Consider the following 19588-nt stretch of genomic DNA (forward strand, 5'->3'; position numbering starts at 1 on the left):
ACAGAGCCAGAATGACAGAGCTGAAATGGATAAGCACCTGAATCTGACATTTGAGCCTTTCATTGTTCTAGGATTTGACCACTAATCATAATTTTCCTTCTTTTTTCCATCACACGTGATACAATTTATTTTTTACTGTACATAGACAGTAGGGTACTACTAAGAATTATGCTAAATTGCCACAAAATACATGGAAATTTCAATCTATGACCGAGTAAACTATGGAAACTTACCTTATCAAGAACTCCAAACACTTCTAATTAAAATGGGGAAAAATTCAGGTAGGTATGTCTGAGAACCTAGTGCATTAGAGACTAAAATTGTGGGTAATTCAATAATGTGGTCTACCTCAAACAATCGGTAACTGAGGGTGAAAGTCTGTTTTCCCTGATCTGGAACTTCAAGCTGGGTATCAGTTTATATATTAAGTGACAGGGTTTATATTTTCCAGCACATAAATGACACTGATTTGATTTAATCATTAAGGAGCTAACTAACAACCAGAATAGAAATAGGAGTGAATCTCCCGCTAGTTGTAGTTAATAGACCTATTAGTATGTTACTTTGGATTAAGCTGAAACGACAAGAAGTGGTTAGGAAGGGATAGGATAGAATTCCCTCCATTCCCTTTTCATCTGAACTCAGTTTATACATGGCATGCTGATTTTGCATTAGGGTCTCCTTCAGCACAGCACACTCATGGACATTCCAACTACTCAAACCCAGAAGGTTGCAAAAGCATCACTGGCTCTGTGGCATCTCTCTGTGGGAGTTCTCATTAACCCACGTGCTCCTGGTCCCTAATTTATTACTTGACAGGCTGCTACTACTGCATAGTCCAGTCGGACTAACTCCCTTTCAGAAACAGTGCTAAAGAAATGGGGCGCGAGGTTTGAGCTGCGATTCTGAATGGGGCTTAGAGGAGTTTGGGAGGAAGGAGATGCAGCAGTGGAGGGTATCCTTCGGCTGGCTGCGGGAGAGGGAGGAATACTGCTCCAGAAGGCCTGCAGGGATGGGTGAAAGGCTGTGTTAGCCACTGCTGCTGTCACAGTACGGCGAAACATTGGATGTGGTTGTGGAAAGGCCTGCTAAGAAGACAGCTTTATGTTCAGATGCCTGGAAGTCTCAGTTCCCACTGTCATCGCTTCCCGTGGCCTCTCTGGAATTGCCAGCAAGGAGTCGGGCTGAAAGCTGAGACCTCACAGGCAGCTGTGGCCATTCGAGAGGGGACGAGTCTCATGGGAACGGGAGCAGAGCTCGCTCCTGAAATAAGGCACAGTACAAACCAGTGAGAAAACTCATGTCAAGTCGCTTGAATACTTGGACTGTCGGTGGCTTCCTTCTGCTCAGCACAGTCTGAAATGTCTATGTGTATTGTAATAGCTGCTGTTTGTTGCGCCAGTGCATACTAGCATGGAGCTGTGCCTGCTAGATCTTTGCTAGGACGGTGAAAGCACACGTTTTCTCTCTTAAACTGGAATTTACCATAGACTTTTGAGGCTAAAAGTTTAAATTTTTAATCTAAATGATCTCTTTCTTATTTTCCCTCTGCAATTCCATTGCATGCCTCGAAATGAAATAAATGGAATTAACGAGTTAGTGTTACACAGAGACTGATTTATTGCAGTAATTTCAGAACAAAACAATACACAGGAAACAGTATCAGCTAATGTAATCACTCATATAAAGAACATAATGATTTACAAAATGTGGAAGGATTTGTTTGAACCCCTTTCTGTGCCCGATTCTGTCTTTGATTCCAGTGCAATGACTTGTGTCAGTCTAAAGCAAGTAAGAAATCCCACTACCACAAGCTGAAGGTGTTGTACAGTCATTTTTCACCTATGTGCACAGCAACAGCATCCCTCAGGAATCTGCATTACTGTACAAAACCTGGCTCAAGTCATAAAAGGTTTTACTCTCTGTGGAGTCTAGTTCATCTCTTTTTTTTGTGTGTCAGCCAGAAGACAGACGCTACACACACACACTTCAAAGCAATGAAGAATTAGTGCAATTACCTGTTTTAATGCAACATGGTTTTCAAATGAAAAAAAAAAGAACTAATCATCTAAATAAGTACAGAAAAGTTATTTTCCACTGACCTTTTCCTACCATATTATTTTTATTTACTTTTCTTCTACGATGATTTCAGTTTCCCAGACTTTTCTAGGTAATTAAACTCTGACTCTGAAAGTGTAGAAGATCCCAGTATTAGTTTATTTATGCTCAGGTCGCTGTTAAATATGTCATGCTGAATAATAGACCTGTATTGTTCTTTTGGTATTTGATGCAAAATGTCAGATGCACTAGAGCCAAAGATGTGAATGCCAAACGAGTAAGAAAGCAAAAACCAGAGACCTGGCTGCACCAGGGTGGTTTGTGAGGAACTGCTGTTGCACCAGAAGCATGAGTACTGTCAGAACTTGTGAAAAGCTGTGTGAACAAACTAAAAGATCTCTGGAATACTTCCATGTGTAACCCTATTCTCCTCTGTAGGTCACTCTCTCATTGTAATTGTAACGATGTTGTAAGAGATTAAAGTTTGACAAGAACACGTGTGTAATGCCCAGGCCAGGCACAAACACGCTTCTCTTCAAATTCCAGGAATATTGTTTTGCACTGAGATTTCTTAAACTGAAATACTGCTTGTGACCACCAAGGGAAAAGCCCCAGGGCTGTCTAGCAGGGTACTATTTTTCCTCAACTAATTACAGAATTAATTTCTAATATTCATCTTACTGGAAGTGCTGAGACTCGAGCACCACTGCACAAAAGGCAGCGTTACTTGCCCATCTCTCTATTCTTGATGGCTTCTGGGTGACTGCTTTTAACTAATCACTCTCATCTGCTTGTTCATTCCATCAATTAATTAAAAAACCCTGCAGCAAGCCCACACACAAGCTCTCCTGTGGGGTTTGGGGGGGGGGGGAGGTCAGTCAGGAGGATGAACCCCAAAGCACGGTGGCTGCTGGGTGAGCCAAAGCCGTTTCCATGCTGCCATGGGTGCGCTGTCGGGCTCTGCACAACACGTGAGGGTCTGCCTGAGCCCGATGTTACGCCTCTCAAATCACTCTAAGACTCCCTCCAGTGCCCATATACATAAAACCAGAATAAAATACCTTTGCCTGGAAGAGAATATTGCTTGGTCATGTATTTTGTATGCTCTTTGCTCAATATATCACACAGAGAAAATACTGTTCTACCACAGCAGCGGTCAAAGACAGAGAGGAGCATGAGCAGAAACTGTGCCAGTCTTAACCCCACCTTGGCAGGAAACACACAGTAATATTCTGTCCTGAAAGGCACATTTGCAGGTTAGGCTGGTTGACAGACACCAGGTGAGAAAGGTGTGAGCTGTTCATTGGTAAAAGTACTCTTTTGCAATCTGTCAGCGCCATTAGGAAGGATCTATGAGCATCAGTAAAGCCCAGCATCACCTCTGCCATGAACATGAAATTCTTGCATTTAACAGAAAAATAACCTGACTTAATCTTCTGGAATGAAACAAATTAACTGCATTTTGTTGATTATTATTATTTTCCATGTGTTAAAAGCACAAGCTGGTGATCTCTATGTAAATAAACCGCTACAAGATGAATGTAAACTGGGAAAGAATATACTATTTTTGCATGGTAACAGATTACTTAAAGACCTCTTGATGCCTTACAGAGAATTTGGAAAAGCATTTTATTTAGTGGCAATTCTATTTGTGTGCTTTTTGTATCTTTAGCTCACTCTGGTTTTGTCTGGGGGGGAAAAAGAATAATAATCAATCTTCATTTCTTCTTGGAATTACCACTCTTGGTCCTACGCACATTCAATGGTTTCTACACCACCTTCACTCCTGTTAAATGGTGGAGGCCGTGCATTTTGGAGGCGAAATCTGGATGCTTGTAGTCTGGGAGGGAAAAAGTTTTGGATCCCTGGTATTGTTCCAAAATAAAATGTTTTCTGAGGCATCTAGAGCCCCTTTAAGGCCTTCACTTCAGTTCAGCTTTCTGTTATGTATTTTAGCGAAGTACAAGCAGCAAACAAACGAGGCAACTTCCTAAGAGCTGCCTGTTCTATTTTCAACTGAAAGTGGAGGGGTTAAAATATAATATATACACCTGTGTATAAAGAAGTCTTAACTGTAATTAAAAGCTTTTTCAGTTTTGGTATATTAGCATGTACATCAAAAAGTCATCTACGGCAACTTTTGTAAAGAATTAAACTGTCACACTCCTCAAAGCCGCTCACAGGGTTTTCTCGTGGACTGACATACAATAAAAGCTCTTTTACAAAACCTGCTGTTACTCCAGCACTCTGTCCTCTCGATCGGTACGACGTCCTGCAGATCGCGTGGCTAGACTAAAAGTGGTGTTAGAAAACAAGGGAAAAAAAGGTAAAATAACGACCAAAGCAATACTGGAACCTGAGATTGATTTTTAGCAATCTTCTACGAAAAAAAATAATTGTTGCAAAGTTCTCTGAAGATGCAGCAGTCTTTCTGTAATGGTTTCAATTTATTTTAATTCAATAATAATATAACCAAGTGTATATGCTTGTTTAATATGCACTGACAATTGGGAATGCATAATATTTTTTCAGGCCATGTGTCTAAACCAATAAAGTTTAAAAGCATTCAGCCTCTATTACGGTTTCTGCGTGCACTTGCATAGAATCATAGAACCACAGAATGCTTTGGGTTGGAAGGGACCTCACAGATCATCTAGTTCCAAACCCCTGCCATGGGCAGGGACCCCCTCACCAGACCAGGGTGCCCAAAGCCCCATCCAACCTGGCCTTGAGCCCTGCCAGGGACCCAGGGGCTTCCACAGCCTCTCTGGGCACCCTGTGCCAGGGCCTCACCACCTCAGAGCGAAGAATTACTTCCTAATATCTAACCTACCCCTGCCCTCTGTCAGCTTGAAGCCATCGCCCCTTGTCCTGTCCCTGCACTCCCTGGTGACCAGCTCCTCTCCCATGTTCCTGTAGGACCCCTTTAAGTGTTGGGACACTGTAATCAGGTCACCCCAGAGCCTTCCCTTCTCCAGGCTGGACAAGCCCAGCTCTCCCAGCCTGGCTTCAAACCAGGGGTGCTCCAGCCCCCTGATCATCTCCGTGGTCTCCTCTGGACTCCCTCCAACAGCTCTGTGTCTTTCCTGTCCTGGAGATGCCCAAGCTGGACACAGCACGTCAGGGTCTGATGGACGCAGCACCAGCCATGGCGAAGGATTACCTCAAGGGTAATGAAGAGCATGAAGGGGCTTCTGTGCTCTGGGAACTTAAGCTGGAGCTCAGGTCTGATCAGTGAACGGGTTGCAGGTGAGATGCAGCATTACACACCGACCCTCTCGGTGCGTTTCTCAGCCCAAAACGTGGCCGGGCTCCGCACAGCCCGTGTCAGGGGCCCGCGCCTCACGCCCCTCGCCCCGCGCCCCGCGCCTCGCGCCTCGCGCCCGGCTCGGGGCGGAGCGCCCCCTCCTGCCGGGCCCGGGTGCCGCCGCGCATGCGGGCTGGGAGCGGGGGGGCGGCCTGAGGTGGCTGAGGGAGCCGGCGTGGGGGTTGGGGGCAGCCGGCTTTTTCCTGCGGGCAGCTCGGGCGTTGGTGTTGCTTCTCTCCCGCCGCCTCTCAGGGGCCCGAGATGGAGCGGTCCCGCTGGAAGAGCGCTTCCCGGGGCGGAAAGGCGCCGTCGAAGAAGCGCCGCCTGTCCCCGCTGCCGGCCGCTCCCCTGGGCCGAACCCGCAGCCGGGCCGGCGCCTCCCAGGCGAGCCGACGGCGCCTGTTCGGGAGCGCGGGTGCCCGCGGGCCGCAGCCCGGCTGTAAGCGCTCTTCCCGCACCGCTAGGCCGAGGCGCCGCGGGAGCCGGGAGGTCCCGTCGCACCAGCGGGGAGGCGGCTGGGCCGGGGCCGGGGGGTGCCGGGGGTGGTGTGTGGTGCTGTGCCCGGTGCTTGTGTTTCCGTGGCGGTTAACTCGCCCTCCAGGGCGGTCGTTAGCCACAAGGGCTGCTAAGCCTGTGTGGCTTCGCGGGCCTGGGACCTCGGGTGCCTCGGCCTCCAGCCGAGCTGGGGCAGTGCGGCGTGTCCCGTGCCTCTTACAGCCTGGAGAAGGCCGGCAGCCGCCCTGGGAGCGGGAGTGTTTCCTCAGTTTTAGCTATTAGTAATAAAAAAGGGGTTTTCCTTTTGTGAGGTATTCTTCCCACCCCAAAATGGTGTGACAAACCCCTTGGCCACCTTGGAGAGGATGCCCTACGAAGCTGCTCGAGGTTGTTCCTCAGAAGGAGCAGCCTCATCGCTGAATGTAGCGTAGGGGTGTCTGTGTGAGGAGTTGGAGACCTTGAGGGGAAAAAAGTGATCTGAGGGAAGGTATGGGATTTGAGGGAAGGCTGATGGTGGTGGTGTAACTTGGTCAGGTGAATGGGGAAGACCAACCATGGTCCTGTGCTGATTTGGGTAATTGTCCAAGGTACAATGAAGAGTTTCTGGCTTAATCCATGTCTTCTGGGCCGTGTTCTTGTAGAGGTACAGTAACTCCTGTCCACCTGACTGGGTGCAACTAGCAGCCTTTGCTTTTTGTGCTTAGGTGTATATGGAAGAAAGCAGGAAAGGGATGAGTCCTGCTCATACACTGTCCTGTCCTGAGCTCCCAGTGAGTTCTAGGGCTCTGTGCAATGCTGGGGGAATGCTGCAGCACATCAAACCCATGGTGTAGGGAGAGAGTGGGTGCTCTATTAATTTGCTGCCATAAAAGCATAACTCTAGAAAGTCTGGCTATTTCTAGCTCCTGGCTACTGAAAATAAAACATAAAGCTAAACAACTTAAAAAATTGCTTCTAGGATAAGAAAGTACATCTCTGAAATTTGCTGGTTCCTAAGTAATTGTGTCATTGGGGCCTTTGGGATTACATATGGTGAGGACCAGCCTATGTTGGAATGTTATGGTATTCCTAGTAAAATCAATTTAAATGATTTATGCTCAAATTACTTTGAACCTCAGTATAGTAAAGGTCACTCCCAAGGTGAATTGTTCCTTTCAATTGAGAGGTTTCTAAACCACCTGAAGTGCTTCTTGAAGTCTGCTATTTTTGGGGTCTTGTTGATACACTGATTTATAAAAAAGGTTGGGGAAAAATAAAGCACGTTCAGTCTTTACAGTGTTTGTGAGAATAGTGTCAGAAGTATCAGCATGGAGGAGGGGGGACAGCTACAGGTGCCCTGTTAGAAATAATCATTTAAATTCTAATAGTAAAGCTACAATCACTGAAGTGGGTATGTGTTTCTCCCTAGGCCTGAAGGGCAAGTTCAGTGTGAAAACCCTACCAAAAATTAAAGAAAATCTTGAGGTGTCTTCAGGGAGCCATTCACCCAGCCACAGGTCTGTTAGAACTCCTTCAGATACACACTTACTAATACTGGCTAATCACTGATACTGTGTTCCCTGCATGGGATGTCTCTTGGAGATACACAGGGCACATGGCTGGTAAACTGATGTCTGCCAGACTATTTGTTGACACCAGATAAAAGCATTTTGTAGCTTTGCTCTCCTGTAGAACAGTGTAGCTCTGTGTATTCAGCTCTGCTCTGTTCTTCCACTGCAGCAATCAAGTGAATATGAAAGAAGAAACAGACTTGGAAAAAAATGAAGAGGAAACAGAAGAAAGCACTGCAGTGCTGAAGGTGAGAATGTCTTCCTCTTTATTGACTAGTAACTTAACAGAGGCTAAATCAAAGAACTGTGATGTGACATATTCTTTTCCTAAGTAGAATTACCTGTGAGCTGTGTGTGTGCACATGCACATTCTTCAGGCTGAATTTGGCCCTGTGTTTCGGTGACACTTCCCTGAATCTTTGGCCAGAATAAAAGCTTTTGAGGATATTGGTAGCATGAGAAGACATCAATACTGATTATCTGTAACGAAGAAAGGCTGTAGCAGTTGTGTTGTATCAAGTTACCTCATTAGAGAGTGATTCCAGAGACTTGCTCAATTCTAGTTCAGGCACAGACCTTTGGCAAGTCACTGTTGTGTTCCTCCTCATCTTTGAGTGGAGCAAAATACTTTGAGGTGACTGAGCAGAGGTGTTACAGGACAGTTAGTACTGTAGTGGTGAGAAGGTTGTTCACCATGTGTATCTGAACTGAAACCCTCTGCAGCGAAGGGCTTGAGTGATATTGGTGTAAAACTAGTTTTCTTTGAAATGTTGCCTCTTATTCAGAGTCCCCCAATTATTTACATGCCCTGCAAAGGCTTAGTTTCATTGAATTTATTACTTAAATGCAAACAACTATGATGTTTATAGGAGCAGTTGAGGAATTTGAAAGAGAGAAGCATGAATTGTACTACTTAAAGTAAAGATGGGGAAATTAATTCCTCTGCTGCTGCCTTATGCATACTATAGTTGAAGTATGCCTTCACTGCAAGTCTCATCCAGCAGAGGTTGTAGAATCAAATTACTGGGTATTTGTTATGAATTTTAGGACTATAAGTTAGATTTCAGACTTGTTAACGATGCGTGAAAACCCTGGTCAAATTACACTCTGAATAGCAATTTTAAATAGTGAAATTCCTGGCAGTACACTGTTTCTGAGCATCTCCTAATGTAAAAATACATTAAATTACATTTCTTTGTCTACATCCAGTTCTCTCAGGCTGTTTGTATTGGTAATTTAATTTTTAGGAATCCCAGATAATGAGCTTGGAAAGTTTGAAAAATGCTGAAATGACTTCAGGTGAGTAGAATGGCAACACCTTACCTTAAGTGTCTCTTTAGATCTGTATAAAACTAAATGTAAAATTACCTACATTTCCATAAAAGCACTGGTGTGCTGCTCTTGTACTGGTTCTGACTGTGTGATGTTAGAAAGTGAAAGGTTTGAGACCGTTTGCTGGAGTTCTGGCTGTAGTTTGGTTCATGTGAACGGGTTGTAGGCAGCACAAACAGGACAGGAGCCTCCTAAGACAGTCTTGAGCCCAGCTGATTGATAAAACCAAGGCCATGTGGTTTTCATCAGTGGAACCAGTTGTTGGTGTGACTTCTTCAGTTTACTCAAACCTGTACCTTTAAAAGCCTGTGACTAAATAGTTTGTCCTTCTGAAAACAAACCTGGCTGTGAATTACTGTAGCAGAGAAGTAAAATTCCTCAGGTGTTTCTAGTCCTCTGTTAGCTTATGGTAGTGTAAACTGGGCTTCAGGATGCCCTTTGTTTATTTGTGTCTTTATCTGTGTTATGAGTCAGTGTAAGGCACTGACTTGATGATATTTAGCTCATCACATGAATGAAACTTAGATAAGGAAATCCTGATGGCTTGTGATGATGCCTTTTGTTTAGTAGCTGCCTCTTATCTCTAGGTACAGAAATGACTCTTCCGACAGGTGTTTCAACCTTTCTCTTGGAGTGTTTGGATGCAGATTCAACTGCCAACTCTAACACAGCTGCTAACGACAGCTCCAGCAGTTGGTCATCCCCTGAAACATTCAGAGATGATTGTTCAGGTGAGACTTCAGGGGTTTTTTTGAGCTTTATCTGATGTAGAAGATGCATGTGAGGACTGTCTCCAATAGAAACACTAACCTCTCTTGCCATGACTCACTGTGTCAGATCTTTGCTGTAAGCCAGCCTGTGGGTAACATGCTCCTGGTGTAGTTTGAATTACTCTGTAAACTCAAAGTAATTTGCTGATGACACAAAGTGTTTACTGAGGGTGACCAGCAAATCTGTTTTAAGTACAATTCCTCCCAAACCTCTCCTGCAGCTGTTTGAGCCAAGCCAGTGCTTTCACTTTGCTTTAAAGTTCCTGTCTGGCAAATTAATTGCTTTCAGTTTAGTCACACGCTTAATAACTCACTCAAGCTTGTGCTTACATCTTCCATTTCCAGAAAGAAGTCATGTTTACTCTGGCCAGTGCAAGAACTCTACTCTCCTGGACTCCAGCAAAGCAGTGACCATAGATAAGATACCACAGATCTCAAATCTTTCATCAATATTAGGTAATTCTTTTCTACAATACTTAATAACTTACGCACAAATTATTTTCTCTCTAGTGCAAGGAACCTGTATAAAATACATAATCTTCATTTCATTTAAGACATGTCTGCACAATGGAGAACAGCTTCCTGTTAGTGGTCTGTGTTTGCTTCTAATATTTTGCTTTATAATTGTCTGGTCTGTAATTGTCTGGTCTGGCATTATTATTATTATTATTATTATTATTATTATTATTATTATTATTATTATTATTATTATTATTATTATTATTATTATTATTATTATTATTATTATTATTATTATTGAATCACAACGTAGCTTTTTCTTTTAAAGTTTAACCTTTATGTTTTTTAGAACCTGTACCAGAAGGTTTTCAAGACCAACACACTAGAAGGTAATTGGCCAAGCAGGCTTTTGATGCACCTAAATATTCAGGTTTTTCTCTTTTGAGTGATCTTTAAAGGAAAAGCCAGTATGAATAAGCTTCTGATCCTGCAGATGTGTGTGTTGAGTTTCAGCTGTGTCCTCACTAACTTTGAAATTGGGTGTATTTGGTCAGTTAGGAGTTTGCCTTACAGACTTTTGTTGTGGCCTTACAGCTGTAGGGAGAATCAGTGTGGGGTTTTATGGAAGGGGAAGGTGCCATTTATCCCTAAATAAGTTGGTTTTATCCAGTTGCACTTACTCTGTCAGAGTCCGTTCGGTCACAGGCAGCCCCATGTGTGTGCCCAGGTGGTCTGGGCGGTACAGACTACACAGGGCACCTGTTGTCAAGCCCTCATTAAGTCTCTGGTTCAATTAATAACTCATTAAACCAGTCCTGTTGTTATGGATCTCTACACAATTCAATCTGAATTGTTTTTCTAGCCTAATTTTTCCCTGTGTTCTCCCTAAGTAAGTTCTATCCTAGTATGCTCCAGTGACTACTGTACCAAATGTCTTCTGTGGGCCTTAAGCTGAAAGTATCCTCAGGATAAGCTGTATGACTTGATAAATAATCAAATAACTATAAAGTGTGATGAAGTAACTCAGTAGTGGTATAAAGATATGCTTTATCCCTTTTCACTCAGTCTGTATTTTCCTGTGATTTTGTTATACATTTTTTTTTAACAGTAAGACTCATTCAGAATAGTTGTTCACTTTTTTCCTCCTCTCCTAGAAAGAGACCATCAAATTGCAATTACAGTTCTTCACCATTAAATGTTTCAACCATTCTGGCAGGTAAAATATGACCTGAAGCAGTTGCCCTAGCTGTGGGACAACAGAATATTCTATCCAAACTTAAATAATGGCAAAACACCAGAACCAGGCTTGTACTGGGTCATTTGTCCTTCTGGCACAGGCTAAGCAAAGTTGTGTCTGGAAGGGAAAGTGTGAATTGAAAGTACTCCCTGTAAATAAGAGGTGGTTCTAATTAACATGCTAGAAGAACAAAAAAAAACCCAAACCCTGATTATTGTTTTGTTTAATCACCTGTGATGCTCAGTGAAAATGAGCATTTCTTCTTTAACTTATCCAGGAATGGAACTGTTTGTGTCACTCCTTACCTGAACTTAGTTCCTGTCAGCTTCACAAATACTATTAGGGAGTCCCTCATGTAACTACAGTTCTGAACTGTGACTGATGCAATTCTGGCTGTGGCCCAGGTACCACATAATTTTCCCCTGCTTAATTTGGACTGTAATAGCAGCAGAAGTTGCCACTGGCAAAGACTGCCATGATTATGCAATTCCTCTGCTCCCACAGTACGTGTGTCTGGCAGTAAATAGCCAGGTGAACGTAAGATTAATATGCAACCTTGTTTCCTGAAGGAAAAGGAGAGCAGTAAAGCAGCCCTGGTGGCTGGGAGAGGGAGACAGTGATTATATTGAAGGGAGGAAGTGTCTTTATGGGGGTGGCTTTGGAGTGATCCCTCCCTTAAAACCCTCCTGTAAGACATGGGCTGGAGAGAAGCTGTGGTCTTTGTTGACTAATGTGTTGGAAATTTATCACAGGGAAAAAAGTCTGTAAAATTACTGCTGCAAGAGAGAGAACTCCAGACCTAAAAACTGGTATGCGCTGTTCTTCACCTTTAGGACCAGAAGGAAAGGTGAAAGATCTTTAATAATCTTAATCAGCCAGGTTGTAAAAAAGAGAGATGACTTGCTCCTTCCTTGTAAGGTGGAAGACTCCACCTGGAAGTGCAGCAGTGCCCTTGAAAGGGGTGCCTGCAGGCAGGGGCAGAGAGCAAAGATGTAGTGGCTTGGCTCTGCCTCAGGATAGCAGTAATAGTCACGGGCACCCCCTGAGCTCACTGCTTTCCAGACTGACTCTTGTCAGTTGTACCCAATGTGGGGCTCCAGTATGACTGTGACTCTGTGTTAGTGCTTACCAGGGTGCAGAGGTTCACTTTGTAACACAAAACGTTTCACCCTTCAGCCTGACAACCCGACTGCTAAACCCAAAAAGCTGAAGCGTGAGAAAGGGGGAAAAGCTTCTAATGTGTCAGAAAAAGAGAAATCATTGTGCAGCCCACATGACAGCTTGGGAGATGCTTCAGCCAGATCAGTGGGGCTGGCAGCAGAAGTACTGCCATCCAGACAGACGGATGCTGTGGTGGTGAGTATTCCCCTTGTGCCCTGCTGAACAGCAAGGGTGTGAAATTGAAGTGGGAGTTTGCAGTTGTGACAGAAGTTACAATTAAACATGACAAGTGGTAGGAAGAGCTTTATCTCCTAGTTGTGAAGGGGACCTGAAATGTGTGTGTTCTGTAAACAGCTGCTTTGTCTTAATTATGGAGAGTGTAAGACCAAAATAAAAGTGAATGACAGGGATTCAGTAGTTAAACCTTAAGAACTATTAGTAATTCTAAATGGAGCTGTTATAAATAGCATGGTGCACTGGGGGAGTACAGTAGGACTAATAATAAAGAGCAAAGAACTGGAAACTGATACTGAATTCTTCCCTGTTTTTCTTTAGCAGATGAGCTCCACCATGCTGACTGGGGAGGAAAAGAAAGCCCTAAAAGATGTTGATTATGCTCAGCCTGCACAGCTAGATGTGAGTGTCTAATCTGAGATTTGTTTTAATGAGTAAAACCAAACAAATTGTTCTTGTGGCACAGTTCAGTTCTGGCTGCACTTATATGATAATGGAAGTTGCACAACACAGTGCACGTTAAATACAGTCGGTCGGACAGTTAAAAAGCTACAACAGGAACCTGAGGTATATAGTTTGTAGTTTTGTAACATCTTCTAATGTAAAACCAGCACCTAGTTGCCTTACTTGCACTACCCTTTGATGAAAACAAACTAGATACTTCAATACCAGCTTGAATTCTTTGTCAGTGAAGATAGTATAGTACCACTTCTCTGCAGTGCTGGAAGCGATGTCTGTCTCTGCTTTCATTCCACAGCTCCCAACCAAATCAGCACGTTGTACCTCTTCTTTTTTTAAAGGAAAAGGTAAACTGTTACAATAGAAAGACTGATTAATCCTGCACCAGATTAGATGGCAGGAAAGCAGACTGGGCTTTCCTAGTAGTGTTACAAGCATCCTTGGGTTTATGGATACTAGATTAACAAGTAGAGAACATCAGGGCCTTGTTGGAGGCTGAACACAGGAATCACTGGAGTCTGGAATCATATTTATAAGCACTAGAACATTTTTTTGCACAAGCCAACAAGTGTTGGCTGATTTGCCTTGTCTGTTGTTTAATTGGGTGGCTGTTGCTGTGGTGTTTTGTCTTTTGATGGAGCTGTAGCTTAGCTTGTCACCAGTGAGCAAAGCCTCACCTGGGGAAGGCCTGTTCCTGAACACCACAGGGCCAGATGTAAATTCTGAAGAAATAGTTCCTGCATCTCTGAGCTCAGAAAGAAAAACTACACCTCAAAGTCCAGAAGAAAAGACTATTTTACAGGTTCTAATTTTATTACACTTTTAAAAATCCAGTTTTGGCATGTTACGGAATCAGAGTTGTAGAGGCTGGAAGGGACCTCCAGAGCCCATGGGGTCCAACCCCCTGCCAAAGCAGGGTCCCTAGGACAGGGCACACAGGTCGGTGTCCAGATGGATCTGGAATCTCTCCAGAGAAGGAGACTCCACACCCCCTGGGCAGCCTGTCCCAGGGCTCCCTCACCCTCACTGGGAAGAAGTTCTTCCTCAGATTGGTGTGGAACTCCCTGTGCTCCAACTTGAGGCCATCGCCCCTTGTCCTGTCCTCACAGACACTGAGAAGAGGCTGCCCATGTCCCCCTGTGTCCCACCCTTCAGATATTGTTAGTATGGAATGTACTAGATATTAAAGCTTTACAGTACTGCAAACAGCTGAAGAAGATGCTTCAGCTTTGAAGCTTTCTATCACCCTTTCTGATAGCATACAAAATGTGCACTAATAGTCTTACCTGTTTCCTAAGCATCCCTCGAAATCTGCATGGCGGCTCTAATTTTCCCAGAACAATATTTCTCCAGTGGAAAAAGCTGTGTGAACGAGATGTCCTTCACCTTTTCAGCCTCTGTGTGCCGAACAAGAGATCTGCTTCATTGTCAGGACTTCACCCTGCCAGAGGCCTTCCCAGCGTCACCAAACCCCAGCGAACACAAAGCCATTCTGCCTTCCCCAAGGGGTGCCTGAAGGTAATAAGTCCACACTCAGATCACTGTGCAGACAGCAGCTGGCTGTGCAAGTGTTTGTAGGTGGTTTGGTTTTACAGAAGTCTGAATACTTGCAAAAATCCTAAGGAGGAAAAGATGTTGAAAACGTCAAATTTCTGATTTAACAGTGGTTTTGTGCATGAACAATCCACATTCAGCTTTCTCCTCCAGGGCCTTTAGCATAGGAATTAACGCAGTCCAGCCATTTCTTAGGCCAGAAGATGCTACAGGGTAATTCTGGGAATATCTGCACCTCTGAAGTTACTCCTAAACACAAACTTTAGGCTTCACTGCTGCTGTGGAGACTCCCTAGAACAGAGGGTGCCTTTTTAAGGAAATTATTATCCTGTGCCTTATTTCTAGGATGAGTATGGCTGACTTCAGCGTTCAGCCATTAGTGTGTTTTCTATCTTTATCAGCTAAACTGAACTCTTTGGCACCTAGTATTCCCCCCCCTCCTCCTCCTCCTTGCCCTGCAAACAGTTCATGTAACAGGGTATGTTTTTCTTTAAAAACGGGCAGGCTTTTTCTGGAGGTTTCTGTTCTTTTCTCCTGAGACCCATCACACAGGGGAAGCTCCTTTCTTCACTTCCTAGATTTTAGTTAAACAAAAAATGAGAACTGAGTAGCAAACTCTGTCATTGCTACCGGAGAGGTGAGATCCCCTCCCTTTCTAATCTCTCTTGAAGTTTCTCCGTGTGCCACTGGATGGCACATGTCTTCCGAAGTTTCAAGTAGCTCTTCGCAGACAACGTCAGCAAATCTTCTGCAAGCTTTGTTTGTCACTTGTGCTGGTTTAATGTAATACAAAGGCACTGCATAAGTATAATAGCTTTCAAAAATATTGAATATACACAAATTTCCAGGTTCCTGAGTCCAAATGCTCTCCTGTTTCATTATGGATTGAGCATGGGCAGCATCTGGAATAGAGAGAAGCGCTTTTAATTGTGTGTATGTGTTAAATGACAATCATCTGATGCCTCTGGACAGGCCAAGGAACAAGGATGAGGGGGATGTTAAGTCCTTGTGGTAATACAGAAGATAGGTTGTTCTTGGCAGGCAAGTGGATCTCAGAAATCAGCAAGTGTTCTGATGTCAGGACAGAAGTTTGGCTTCATTACTGCTTTTTGAGAGGAGCCTGGGAATTGGGAATTAGACTGCCTGAAGGTGGTGGTGGTGGGTTTTGTGCTGGATGGCTTCACCTCTGGTCAAGGAGTCTTCCAGACCGTGCTCCCTTTCACTGCTGCTTCCCTTTCAAAGCTGTTCTCACTACCAACTGACCTACAAGATTCAGGTTCCTATGAATGAGAGCACAGGTATCTATTGAGCACCTACACAGCTTGTCAGATCAACAGGCGTTCTCTTATACCTGATAATGTGCCACTTCAGTGTTTAACTTATCACTTTCTCCCCAGATGATATTACGAGCACCAAAAACTGGATCTACTGTAAACGCAGATGAGATTTCTGGGTTTCAGCAGGGGTGGAGTCAACAGAAGAAGTAACTGTCCTGCTGCTGTGGCAGAGAGGTGAAACAGAACTACTTACCAAGACTTAATGGTCCTTTTTGTGTTTTTTTTTTTGTACATACAGTATTTGGAATTTAGAATAATACTTTGCAGTAAGCTTGTAAATACTCAAGTATTACTGTATTAAAATTACTTTGTACAAGCAACTAGATCTCATTCTGGGCATTGTTCTGTGCTGGTAGATCTGTGGTGCACATGGGGTTCCTGAACCAGGGGCACCTCGGGAGCTGAGAGAGGTGCTGGGAGCCCACAGTGGGACTCCAGTGGGAGGGCACAGCCACCCTGGTGCTGGGCCACAGGCTGTGTCCCACTCATGCACCAGTATAGGTGGCCTTCACCAGAGGAGGTGAGTAGGTAGAGGAGCATCAGGGAGTTTGGGAGACACACACAGATGACTGGGATTGCACCCTGCCTTCCCTGCATTCCCTGTCCTCTCTGTGCCTGGCTGAACATGGCGATGTAAGGGAAAGGTGACAGTAGTGACAGGGTCCTGCCCAGCACAGCATGCACATCTCCTCTGTGACTCCTCCACCTCTCCAGGTGCCGCGGCATGACACCTATGAGGCTCTGCAGTGAAAACAAACAACAAGGAGGAGGATGGGTCGTCTAGCTTGGAGGTGTCACTGAGGTTAAGTCAGCCTATGTCCTGCATCAAAACTGCTTCCATGACAAAGAGATGACAGGTCATTGTCATGGGAGACTCCTGGGAGTCCTCTTGGGTGTGCTTCTGATTATCAATACCCTTTTGACAAATCTGAAGCCACTGGGCACTGCACAGGAATCCCAGCCCCTAGGTGGTAGAGGTGAGCTGCTAGATGCAGATTTACTTAATAGCTTTCAATTTTGCTTAAAAGATCAAGTACAGGATGGGCCAGAATGAAGGAAGTGTTTATTGTGAGGGTGCTCTAGGAGTTGTAGGAAAAAAACCCACTTCTATTGCCCCAAGCCATTTTGTAGTTTCTATACAAGCAACTCTGACAGTTTAAACTAACTGGAGAGTACAAGAGAAGAAAATACAGTGTGTAGCTGTGGAGTTGGCTGTAGCAGCCTGGAGTTTTGCTTTTGTTTCCCTTGATGTGATGAGGCTACACAGGAGGACAGAAATACCATGAACCTCAGTCTGTCTTCCCTTCAGTTACGAAAGCACTGCTGCTTATTTTCATCTTTTGTCTGACTCTTGGAGAAAGTATAATTAATTACCAGACGAGCGCTCTGCCCCAGGGAAGGAAATTTTATTCATTTTGAGGCTGCAACAATATCCACTCTTGTTCTGCTTGTCTCAAAGGGAAGGCATTTTCCCATGTGTTGGTTTTAGACTGAAGAATGCCCTCATAAGATCTCATTCGAAGTGGAAACTGGCACTTCCATATCAGTGCATGAAGGTTATGGGTCACAGGCACTTAATGGGCAGTACAGAAGAGCTTATTTGTGGAGTGATTCAGGAGAGAAATCTGTTCAGTGTCAATAGGGCTGCTCTGTCACATCCTAGACATGATGAAGTCTTAATGGCTTGAATGGAATCGCTCACAGTGAGTCAGCCCGTGCGACAACCACGATAACCCTTTATCGCTGGGAACTGTGCATGGCAGATGCGTGTTTAGTGGATGTATTGGACATAAATCTGTAAGAGGTTTTTCATTAACACTGTTCAGTTATTTTTGTTATCTGAAGTGTACTTCTAGGAGACTTTGACTTAAAGTGCTTGGAGATGATGAGGGATGTTTGCTGCTCGCTCCCGAGCGCCATGGGGGTGTGGGTACTGCCTGCTGGGGGGGTAAGGGCTGTGTGTGAGTGGTTCTGGTTTGATCCACAATCGCTGCATATGGAAGGGAAAGGCTTGGGGGCTGAGGAAGCATGTGCCAAATGGGTGAAGTTGAAATGTGTGTTCTCCGTGTGGGTACGAAGATTATCCAACAGGGATGGGTTTATGGGGAGATGGATGGTTAAACTTGCGTCGTCCATCCTCCACTCCCTACGTCAATCACGCCCATCAGAATCATTTGCTATTAATTTAGGAGTTTTGGAACAGGTTAATATTTATTTAAGGGGATTCTGTCAGCTCCAGTTGCAATGTGCTGGAGATTAGCTTAACCTGCAGTGCTGTAGGTTGCAAAACTATTGAAAGCTGAGTTGTGTATCCTGGCCAAAATCCTGTTACTTCATAGTGTTCACAGAGGAGTTTTTATATTTGAGGCTCTATTTCCATGTCCAGCTTGAAGCAAAGGAGGCTTCTACGTGGTGACAGGATGTGAAGATGGGTCATTGTGTGTCTGTGGCAGGCAGGTGTATCCCACCTATGGAAGAAGAGGGAAGAGTTGCATCTAAACACTAATTCTTCTTTCCCCCTGGAGTTATCTTCAGCTTCTAGTAGATGAAAACCAACGTTCCTAGAGATGGTTGATTGTGAGGAATCACAATATAGATATTACATGTGAAATTATGTCTTCTAAAATACTCAATCTGACAACATACAGTTTTACTTCAATTCTATTTTCTAGGGAAAACAGGTTAGTCAGTTTTGTCAGTTCCTAATTAAACTTCCCAGTAGTGTTGTACCTGAACAGGAGCTGTTGAAGGAGACTCCTGACTGTCCCGCTGTTTCCATTTCATTTAATGCTCACTAATAAAGCATTTTGCAGACATCTCCAGGTCCTTTAGGTTTGTAAGATCAAACCACGTTTATTTTTTCCCCTGTCGTGCCTCTGGATTCATCCCCGGGGTATGTTCCGTGGCTGTTGTGTTTAACGATGGCTGTCTCTGCATGCAGATCCCTGTGTCCCACCTTCCCAATCTGTTCCTCCGCGGGGGAATCGCTTCCCCGTGCCCGGGAGGAAGAGAAGCGGCAGGGGCTGGATGTCTGGGCTGGGGGTAAGAGGGGGGGCCTTGGCTCTAATGCTCCCTGCGCGGGTAGCCCTCGGAGGGCGGGGCAAGGAGGATTCCATGCCCGGGTCTTGACCTGTCTTCGCCTTTCTACCGCTTCGGCCTTCGACTGCCCGCGGCGGCAGGGAAACAGCCCCGCGCCGCGCTCTCCCCGCCCGGGTCCCCGGGGAAACACCGCGGCGGGCCGGGCGCCGCGGGGAGCAGGCGCGTCCCGCCCCCCCACCCCGCCGGGAACGGCCCATGGAGCGGGGCCGGAGCGGACCGGGCCGGCGCTCCCCGGCCGAACGCGGCCGCGGTCCCGGGGCCGCTCGGCGCTTCCCCGGGGGGGGCTCCGGCCGCGCCGCCCCCGCGCCGCTCCCCACGTGGGGCAGCCGCTGCAGCCAACCCGGGCCCCGCGCGGCGCCCCGCCCCGCCCGGCCGCCCTCCCCTCTGGCAGCGCGGGTGACTCACGCCTGTCATATGACTGTGACACCGAATGGAGCCGGGCGGGCGGAACTAGCCGCGGCGAGGGGACGGCGCTGCGCGGAGCCCGGCGCCTCGGCGGCGGGGGGCAGCGGCAGGGGGTAGCGGCGGCGCCCCAA

General features: G+C 45.4%; 1 protein-coding gene across 1 annotated transcript; it reads left to right on the forward strand.

Moving 5' to 3' along the window:
• Positions 1–5626: 5626 nt before the first annotated feature.
• On the forward strand, positions 5627–16259 carry MEIKIN (meiotic kinetochore factor; the record flags this gene model as incomplete). The annotated part of the gene is made up of 14 exons (XM_084268783.1): positions 5627–5804; positions 7269–7356; positions 7580–7658; positions 8658–8709; positions 9330–9473; positions 9858–9968; positions 10321–10360; positions 11126–11187; positions 11961–12055; positions 12385–12564; positions 12925–13005; positions 13709–13864; positions 14457–14580; positions 16014–16259. The coding sequence occupies 14 exons, from the start codon at positions 5627–5629 to the stop codon at positions 16058–16060; spliced, it is 1437 nt and encodes a 478-aa protein (XP_084124909.1). The 3' UTR covers positions 16061–16259.
• Between the last annotated feature and the right edge of the window lie 3329 nt (positions 16260–19588).

Source organism: Gallinula chloropus (assembly GCF_964237585.1).
Source record: "Gallinula chloropus genome assembly, chromosome: 10".
In the NCBI taxonomy this organism is placed as follows: Eukaryota; Metazoa; Chordata; class Aves; order Gruiformes; family Rallidae; genus Gallinula; species Gallinula chloropus.